The 10,515-nt window shown below is 43.4% G+C and overlaps 1 protein-coding gene across 1 annotated transcript; it reads right to left on the bottom strand.

Moving 5' to 3' along the window:
* Positions 1–3,963: 3,963 nt before the first annotated feature.
* On the bottom strand, positions 3,964–9,632 carry SMIM8 (small integral membrane protein 8). Its single transcript, XM_075862122.1, has 3 exons — positions 9,523–9,632; positions 6,644–6,843; positions 3,964–4,220 (listed from the first exon to the last, which is right to left on the bottom strand). Exons 2-3 carry the CDS (start codon positions 6,779–6,781, stop codon positions 4,062–4,064), a joined length of 297 nt encoding a protein of 98 aa, XP_075718237.1. The 5' UTR covers positions 6,782–6,843; positions 9,523–9,632; the 3' UTR covers positions 3,964–4,061.
* Positions 9,633–10,515: the final 883 nt, after the last annotated feature.

Raw genomic sequence — 10,515 nt, 5'->3', positions numbered from 1 at the left:
TGACAGCTGCGGTCGAAGATTACATGTAACTCAATATACTCATTTGGACTGTAGCTTAATAGTTATGGCGTAACTAAAATTTCAATGAACTTTTTAGTTTCTGGCAGGATGTGTAATTTAAATAAATTTTACGTACTTTATGTGTAGTAAAATAGCCACTCTGACCCTTCTTTAGCACATTTTATGTATTGGTAGTTTTTTGTTGCTAGCAGAAATCCGTACATCGTTTGTATGTACACGGTTTATGAACTCTGCTGCCTGTGTATGGGTGGGCAGCACCCGCATAGCATGCACACCTCCATACTGACGTCATGCAGCCTGTAGAGCGCATCATATTCTCTTCCCTGTACTCTCCTGCTGCCCGTTCCATAGTATTTAGCAGACGTCTCTGGAGAATAAGAACCCATCTGGCGCCGCCTCCCTGTACCCTCTATACACCAGGGGTCAGCAATCTGTGCCACAGCCAGCACATGGGGCAGTTTGCTGGCACACTTCCCTTTCCTGGTGTCCAGTGCTGTTGTGTGCTTGGTGGCGCTGAACACGGAAAGAGAGCGACGCTTCATTATGCGTTTGGCTGCGCTGACTACTAGGAGAGCAGTGCTGAATTGTGTGCTTGCCAAGTGTTCTGCAGGGACAAACACAACGAAGCACTGCTCTCCCTCATGATGATGAGTGACGCAAGGACAGAGTCTATGTGCTCCCCCCAAATCTGGTGTTCTGTAGTCCCGGTCTCTTCTATGTGTGCACCCCCCCCCCCCCCCCCACAAGCTGGTGTTCAGTACTCGCTCTCTCATGTGTGCATTTTTCCCTAGCTGGTATTCAGTAGCCGCGGTGCACCCCTCCTACAGCTGGTGTTCAGTGGCCGTGATCTCGCCTATGTGTACCCTCCCAGCTGGTGTTCAGTAGCCTCGTATGCACCACAGATGGATCATCTTTGAAAAGAAAGTCAGGGACAAGGGTCACACTGAAGTGTCATTTAATTAACGCATTCATTGGTTTAAGTCGCATGCATGGTAAGTTTGTCTTATATAACTTTTATATTTGCATGGCACAGAGTACTTGTTCATAGATTTTTTTTTTCTTTTATCAGCACGCCATTCAAAAAAAACTTGCCTACCTCTGCTATACACTGTGGAACCAGCATCAGAGTGCAGGGAAAATAACGTGATGCACTCTGCTGCTGCAGAATGTGTAGAAGAATAAGTGGAAGTCTGGTGCCGCCTCCATGTAACCCTCTCCCCTCTCTATACACTATGGAATAAGCTGCAGCAGAGCACAAGGTAGATAATGTGATGTGCTCTGCGACTGCCCGTTTCAGTGTGTAGCAGAGGTGCTATTTGTAGGAGAATAAGTGCACACCTCCCTGTACACTCTGATGGGATAGAGCGGGGCGAGGCAGCGCCAGACTTGCACTTATTCTCCTAAACTAAGTCCAAGATGTCAGATACAAGAGGCAACTGTGTTGCTCAAGGACCTGGGGTTTTTCTGCTTGGCTGGCTGTTTAGGTGCATGATGGGCACTATGGGCAGATTGAATATTACATACAGTACTGGCACACATCACACAGTGTAAGACATGCCCCTAACAAGTGGCCAAAAGCAGGAAGTGTGAAAGGAAAGATATGGACTGTTGCACATGGGAAAAAAAGGACTTTGAAGTAAAAAAATAAATAAATTGCTCGGCCTAATGTATTCACATAGTGACATAATATCAATTTCATTATTTATTTTTTGCAAAAGTTAAAGGGAACCTTTCACCTGCCCATACATGTGCAGCTGAGTGCAACGTTGTAAGGCTGTGTTCACATCAGCGTTACCCTTCTGTGGAGGGGTTCGGTCAGAGGTTTCCGTCGGATTAACCCTTCAACGGAAAGGCAAACGGAAACCTTAGTTTCCTCACCATTGTTCGCAGTCGAATGCGCTATCGGTTCCGTCAAGAACAGAACCCTGTCACAATGGTGACAAACGGATACGTGACAGCGGGTCCAATTCACCTGTCATCGATCACATTAAGATCATGAACTTCGATGTGATCGGTAACAGCTCGATTCTGCATGTCACTGAACCCATGTATCACGGCCTGTATATTTTCAAATGAGGTGTCAGTCCCAAATACAAACATCCGCAGATTGTAGGGCTGCTGCAGGTTCTAAAACTTGTAGCATGCACTTTCTGTTTTGCGGAATACTTCTTCCTGGAAATGTATTTTAGATTCTCTTTTCATTTTAAGACCTTGTTCATGTAGTCAAAGCTATTATTTACACATGTATAAATAATAGAATGGCGTTTGCAGCCCAGTTTTTTCAGGGCTCATTCCCTCGATACCAGAATTTGGACTTAGATACCGATACTTTGTGTAGTATTGCGATACTCTATACCAAAACAATACTTTTGGCAACAATAAAAAAAAGAAAAAAAAAGAAAAAGGTTTTCCATTATCTGATGTGAGACACGTGGTATTATGACTTTTGATCCTCCATGTGCCTCACAATAATAGTAATTAACTCCACCATGGTTCTCTCGCATGAAGGACCATGGTGGGGTTACTATTAATATGAGGCACATGGAGGTTCAAAATTCTCAATACCTCACATTAATAAGTGAAAGAAAGCAGTTTTTATTTTAGAACAGTGTAAACATCATAAATCACGCTATAAATTTATTACGGTTACGATACCGAATATGTGTATATTTAATGTATTGAGACTTATTTTAATGTTAAAGAAAACTAACATTACTTTATTTTTAAACATTAATGTGCTGGCATATATCTATAAGCCGGTACATTAGCCTGTGTACGTATAGCACACAGGCAGTTATTAGGACATACCTAAGTATGCCCTAACAGGAAATCTGGTCAGACAGCCTATATATGGTATGTCCCTCGACCACGTCACAGGAATTCCGTCACTCGATCCAAAGGGCATCTCCTTTCCCATTTACCCCTTGAAAGTTGCGGCCAGCTTTGATCACAGCATTCAGGGGAACAGCAGAAGAGACGGGAGGTTTCTCTGATCTCCGCAGTTAGAGCGGGGCTGCCGCTGTGTAATACAGCCATTGCCCCGCTCCTGACAATAAGTGTGTGCGCACGCGCGCAGTCAGCCTGAGGCGATGCAGCCGGTGCTGCACTATTGAGCGGGGGGTGTTTTGCAGTGCCCCCGCCACGTTCTGTCTTCAGTGCCGGCAATCAGTGCTGGCCGCATCATATCGTGCTAACCGCGCGCACACTTGTGAGGAATAAGGAGCAGAGCAATGGCTGTATTACATAGCCACAGCCACGCTCTCATACATTCATGTATTACTATACTTAGCAGTGTGGCCACACAGCTTAGTATCAAAATACATGAAATAACGGTATCGAACCGTTTCAGGGTGCACGGTATCGAAACCATATCGACGTTTCGATGCATCGTGCAACCCTACAATATGGTAGAAGCAGTAGTCCAATACACTTTCCTTTACTGTGGTAGCACCCATTTTGGGAAGCAGACTGATAGAGGCAAGTGGCCTCAATTACCAGAATGTGCCAGCCAACTCCACTCTATAGCAGCAGACAGGGAGAGCAGCGCGTTAGGACAAGGAATCTATGGCCAGGGTTGAAATCACTTTCCAACTGCAGGACTTGACAGTCCCTTTAACCTCTAAAATACACTTTTATATTATTTAAGTTCTGGCACTTCTCATACATAGAATAGAGGCTTTCCAATTCTAGCACAATATTCCTAGTGCAGTATACCATATTAAACATGTCCATAAAAGATTGTGAGGAGTTCCCCTGGCTTAAATAATACTATTGGGGAACCATGTCATATTAAATGGGTTCAAACAACCACTTTTCAAAACCCTCAGATGGGCACGCCGAGCCCAACTCTATTAGGCTGTACTCATCACCAGATTTTCAGTCCTATTTGGGCAAAAAAAAAAAAAAAGAAGCTTGTCTTTTCCTGAAAGAAGTAGGAAGATCTTCAACAAGAATTGTTTTATCCTCATCATCACATCTGTTATTTGCTCTGTAAATATCGTTTCTCATACTTTATTGCTATTGATGGAAAACGTAGTAACTCAATCCCACTTAGATGTTTTTCTTCTTGTGTATCGGTTTCCTTCACCGTCAACTGCTTCATAGACATCTCTCTTATTTTCTTCAGTTGCATGTAAATATGCAATGTAGGCAACACACATTGTGATTGAAAACAGTCCAAATGCCATAACGAACTTGTTCTGAAAAAAAAAATAATAAATACTCACACATTAATGGAGGCAATAATGAAAATCAACATGACACGACTGCAGTTACGTTTTTTAAGTGCCTGTCATTATCAGGGTACCAACTAAATTCTGATTCTGCGGGGGAGAGAAACAGAACTAAAGATGAGGAACCCTCGCAGCTACGTCTCTGCTCTAGATTCCAGGTAACTAGGTCAACTTCCCAACTTTTAAAAGGTTAAGAAATTATGAGGTGCATGTTAACCCCCATGCATGGACGTTTCTACTAGCATGGCCCTTATTACCAGTGCTTGCGAGAGCTCTGTATTTAGCTATACAAGTGTCATCAGTTCCAGTCAAGTTACCGTCAGCTGCATCTGATCTTGTGGTTGCTGCTAAATCTACAGTTCTCTCATACAAAGCTGTAGGGCCAGGTTCCCACAGGTCGGATACGCCGTTTAAAAACGGTGCAGCGTATCCAACCTGGAACCCGCAGCACATTCCGTCCGAAAAACCGCACCACAATGTTGTGCGGTTTTTCAAACTGAATTTCCTCTGAAAAATGCAATGCTGGGTAAAAAAAAAGAAACCCGACCATGCTTACCGCCTCCATCTTTTCTGCGCTTAGTCCGGCCTAGATGACTTTAGTAGTCCTAAGATGACTGAAGGCCATGTGACGTGGCAGCGGTCCCATGGGATGATACGTCATCCCAGGAGGCAGGAGTGTTCTGGGTAAGTATGCTTTTATTTTTTTTCCCTAAATTGGGATTACGCCGCAAATGTCGCAACACAGCTTTCTGCTGCAGGTTTTGCATCCCCATTGAATTCAATGGGGGAAAACCCGCAACTGAAAATAAACGAAAACGTGGCATAAATTGACCTGCACTGCAGGTCAATTTATAAACTTTGCCCCTGCATATTTTTTTACGCAGCTTGGACATGAGATTTTTAAAATCTCATTCACTTTGCTGCTACTGTAAATGCTGCAGAATTTCCCCACAGAACTCCGTTGCGGAAATTCTGCAGCGTTTACGCTACGTGGGAACTTGGCCTTAGTGTCTGCAAAGTGCTTAAGGGATTCTACATGGGAACCCGGCCTAAGGCCCGATGCACTCGACTGTATTTTTCATCCATCCATAAATCCAAATCTGGATCCAGAGTTTATTATTTATAGTCATCCTTAAATCATCCGCATATCCGGAATGGTGTCCGTAAATACAGTCCGTAGAGCATCCATATTTACGGATGCACACAAAAACAGGGCGGAATCTTGGGGTAATCTCTTGGTGTCGCATAGCAATGCTTCCGTAATTACGGACGGCTATGGATGTGTAGTCGTCCGTAATTATGGAAGCGCCCATAGACTTCTATGGGCAGTCCGTTCTGTAATTACAGACAAAAAAAAGGACATGTTCTATAATTTCTATTGCATGGACACCCATCCGTAAAAATACGGAAAGGTATCCGTAGCCCATAGAAATGAATGGGTTCGTAATTACGGATGAAAAATACAGTCAGGTGCATGGGGCCTCAGGGTGGATTCACACACTGCAGAAATTTTTGTGATTAGCTTACTTTTCAGGGGACCCTTCTAGCAAAAAGGGATTGTAAAAAGTGGACATCCCCTTTGATCTTTTGTGGTTGACAAAAAGCGACTATCAATTTACATCCTCTACACAGCAATAAGGAGGGCAGAGCTCTTCTAGATTGAGAGCTACAACATCTAGACTAATAAGAGGGAATTCACACTACGTTTTTTGGCAGGCAGAAAAAAAATCTGTCTCAAAATTCCTTTAAAAAACCCAAAAACTTGTGTGAACTAGCCCTTATATATTTTTGGGAGATTTTGCAGAGCTTTTCGCCCGCGTTCTTTAGTTGTTGAATCTAATACAAAAACCGCCGCAAAAAAAAACCAAATGCTCAAAAACAAGAACCGTGGGTTTTTTATGCCTCTTATTGATTTCAACTGGAGGTCAGAGGTGGAAACTGCTCGAAGACAGAATGCCACTTTTTTTTTCCTCCCACGAGTCGCCAAATGCTGTCGGGGGAGGAAAAAAAAAAAAAAGAAAAGGAAATCCTCTGCCTCCCATTGAAACTCATGGGGGGGGGGGGGGTTTTGGGGGCGTTTCTGCATCAAAATCAGCAGCAAAAGACGCTGTGTGAACTACCCCTAAGTGTAGTTGTAATACTTTCCTGAAAAAAAAAAAAATTTGTTGCAGAAGTTTGTGACTAAAAATCCGTTCCATTCAACTGAATGTGGCAGTTTCTGCAGGAAGCACACGGATCTACGCACAAGTCCATCCTAATACAGAATACATTTGTTCTAGTAAAAGAAAAATACATTTTTTTTAATCTCTTAGGCCAAGTCGCACGATGTGGTTTTGCCATGCCCGACCAGGTCAAATACTCTTGATCAGATAATAGAAAGTATTCCTTACAGGTTTAATGAACAGCTCAGGGTTAACAGCTCGGAACAGGCTGGTAGTCTTCACCCCTCTGAATCCAGGAGTCCGATAGTTCTTCTCTTTAGGGGCATCACTTTTAATATCTGAAGGCTCAGAGGATGAAGAGGACATCTTCACTGATGGAAATAGCAGCAGTCACTGGTTACTTTGGGAATATGGTTCTAACTTGTAGTCTAATAATATAACAAATAAAACATGGGTTAAGAACCAGGTTGAATCAATTATTGATTGAAAAATTTACTGCCGCACATTTATTGTCTTATAGAGGGTAGTTGGCAAGAGGTGGTGCCCACCTCCTAATAAGTCTGGTGCATTTGTCTTTTGGAAAAAAAAAAATTACACCCATTATGAGCAGCCATACATTTTTGTCATTTAACCTTTGACTTTGATAGAAGAGACTGAACGTACATTTACAGCTTCCGCACGCCCACTTCTCTGACCGGTTTTCTTTTTTTGGCAGAAAAGACAAATTTTGACGCAATTTTAGATGCAACTTTTTAGCCTGTGCCAATTCAGGCTTGAACGGAGTTAATGAATGTGGGCCATTGTACGATGTAAAAAAAACCTATACAACATATAAATAAGCCTTTTATAAACTCGCAGAAGCCATCCTTCCTGCTTGGCACCAAAAGTCAAATAAGACTGAAGAAAGTTCTATTGGGGCTACAGGTGCAAAACAAACTGCAATTTTTTTTAAGAACGATAACCTTCAAATCAAAGTCCCCCCTATACTACAACATTAAAAATATCAAAGATCCAGAGCGGGGTTCTGGCCACCATCTTCCACCTTAGCAGCTAGAACTGGAAGTACTGGTTAAAGAGAACCTTTCACCTCCCCATACATGTGCAGCATGTAATGGGGAGGGCTGAACAAACCCTGGGACACTTTACATTTTTTTCCTTTCCTCCTCCGTTATTTAGATATTGGTGCAGTTATATTTGGCGCCCGATATTTAAATAACCCCCTGAACGGTCAATGAGGCGTGTAATGGCAAGGGGGCGTGTTACTATGGCTGTGACACTGTCCAATCAGCTACAGACAGTGTCACAGCAAGAGCTGGAAAGAGAAGAGCAAGTGTCACCTGTGCGCGTGCACGCTCTCACTCACTCTTCAGTTCAGGGGGTTATTTAAATATTGGGCGCCAAATATAACGGAGGAGGGTAGGAAAAAATGTAAAGTGCCCCGGGGTTTGTGCAGCCCTGCCCATTACATGCTGCACATGTATGGGGAGGTGAAAGATTCTCTTTAAACACAGACGTACACGCCACCAATGCTTTTGCCAAGTATGAATGACAATGGTTTCTGATGAAGCTTCCCAGTGATCTCCTATGCATTCTAGTTTTACAAAAAATGTTATTGAGTAAACAATGTGAACCTAACCCTCCCTGTGAAAAACCTATATTCACACGACAGTGAAGAAAAACAGCCGTTAAAAACCGATCAACTGTGTCTCTCCGAATTTTCATCCATTTCCTGTCCGTCTTGACCGTTTTTAACGGCCTTTTGTCATCTGGTTTTCATGACTGTTTAAAAAAAATAAAGCCTGATGAATTTCATTCGTCAGGGTTTTTGGGTCCGAACACCCTAAAAACACCACAATGCCCACTGTAGATAGTGCCAGTGCACACATAGACAGCACCACACACAACCAACACCCCCCCCCCCCAACCGATAGCACCACACACAACCCCCACTAATCAATAGCACCGCACCTCCCCCAGAGTAGCTAGCATCACACACCCCACCTTGTAGATAGCGCCATTGGTGTCCTGTAGGAGCAGAATCCAAGGTCAGATCCTTGCGACGCTGTGGCCGGGGATTCACACATTACAAAGCCCCTGTTAGAGTATGTTCACACACACACACACACACACACACACTATTTACGGACGTAATTCGGGCGTTTTAGCCCTGAATTACGTCCGAAAATGCGCCTCAATAGCGTCGGCAAACATCTGCCCATTCATTTGACTGGGTCTTACGATGTTCTGTTCAGACGGTCATTTTTTTACACCCCGCTGTCAAAAGGCGGGGCGTAAAAAAGACGCCCGCGTCAAAGTACCGGTCACTTCTTGGGACGTAATTGGAGCCGTTATTCATTGACTCTAATGAAAAGCAGCTCCAGTTACGTCCGTATTGGACGCAGCGTTCAAGCGCCTGCACATGCCGTTACGGCTGAAATGACGGGGCTGTTTTCTCCTGAAAACAGCCCCATAATTTTGGCCGTTACGGACGCTGTAGTGTGAACATACCCTTACTATCCATATATGGACAGTCACGTCAAGAGCTCCTCAAAGACATGAGTCCCCGGCCCGAGAGCCTACAATGCTCTGGACAGGGACTCCATAGCTGAAAGCACGGTCATCACTATCCATGCATGAACAGTGATGTCAGGGGCTTCCCTGGATTGCATCGCTGTGCCCGGGGAGTCCCCTTGTGAAGGCCAGGATCAGTTTTTAACCGCCGTCACTAGGATTAATTTCTGAAAAATGGCCGCTAAAAACCTGATTTGTTGACTTCTATAAATGGACATCCGGCTGTCAAAACCGCCAAAAATAGAACACATTCTGCTTTTTTGACACCCAGGATTCACAGGACATTAAAAAAAAAAAAACTGTCGTGTGAATACACCCATAGAACTTCATTGTTCTAAAAACAGCCACGTGACGGCCGTTTTTCACTATCATGTGGAACCTGAAAAAAAAATAACTGTGAAAAACTGGTCCCCACTGCTCTTATAAAACCACGGAACTTCAGAGACATGCCATATCGGTTTACTCATGATGCTGGCTACCACCCTCATGCCGTACACTATAAAGGGAAGCCAGCGGGCAGCACACTGGTCACCAACCTGTAGGACACTGCAGAGGAGTAGTCAGACGTCACGCCGTCACATGCCCTCTCACTGAACTCTCCTGACTACTCTCAGGTCGTGCCGTGCGACACCGGAAGTCAGGGAACCAGCGCAAACTCCGATCATTTAATTCAATAACCATACAGCGACATCTTGTGGCTGGAGTATGAACAGCAGCCCACGCTTGAGGCATTTGGTGTATAAAAGTATAAAGAAAATTACAGATACTAACGTTTCAAATAGCTGAATGTGGAACTTTTATTTCATACAGATTTTTCATAGGTAATGTTCCCTTGGCAGACTAAAAAGCTTTTAAACCTATTTTTTTAAATTAATGCTCACCACTTAAAGGGGTATTATGGTTCAGCCAACAAACATTATTTTGTATAATGAAAAGTTAAACAATTTTCCAATATACATTCTGTATTAATTTTTCATCGTTTTTAAGATCTCTGCTTGCTGTCATTCAATAGGAACTTTGTTTACTTCCAGGGGATAAAATGTGTCCTGGTCATGTGATGGACGTACAGGTCGACACAAGACACCGCTCTGATACACATACTATAAGGGTATGTTGACACAGGAAAATGTTCTGCTGCGTGTGAATGAGATTTGTTAAAACCCCTTTCACCCTGCTGCTACTATAATATGCTGCAGATTTTCCGCCCGCAAATCTGGACCAGAAAAATCTGCAGGGATAGAGTTTTATTCACTGGAAGTAAACAATGAAGCTTCCTATTAAATGAAAGCATGCAGAGATCTTGAAAGCGGTGAGAAATTAATACAGAAAGTATAATGAAATATTGTATAACTTTTCCATATAAAAAGAATAACAAAGATTTGCTTAAACCAGAACACCCATTTAGCCCCATGCCGGCATTTGTCGTAACTGTACGTCATAGTCGGCAAAAACTTCCCGCAATTTGCCGTACTTGTAATGCTGTCCATGGTATTAGTGCTTGACAGAAGGAGGGGCCTCCCTCTGTACCC

The sequence above is a fragment of the Rhinoderma darwinii genome, chromosome 4 (assembly GCF_050947455.1).
Source record: "Rhinoderma darwinii isolate aRhiDar2 chromosome 4, aRhiDar2.hap1, whole genome shotgun sequence".
In the NCBI taxonomy this organism is placed as follows: Eukaryota; Metazoa; Chordata; class Amphibia; order Anura; family Rhinodermatidae; genus Rhinoderma; species Rhinoderma darwinii.
This window is presented reverse-complemented; position numbering and strand designations above follow the sequence as displayed.

Excerpts from the sequence above, each read along its gene's own strand:
- SMIM8 (XM_075862122.1), bottom strand. The coding sequence starts at position 6,781 with ATGTCCTCTTCATCCTCTGAGCCTTCAGATATTAAAAGTGATGCCCCT. Across the intron at positions 4,221-6,643 it reads CTGAGCTGTTCATTAAACCT|AACAAGTTCGTTATGGCATT; the intron begins GTAAGGAATACT and ends TTTTTTTTTCAG.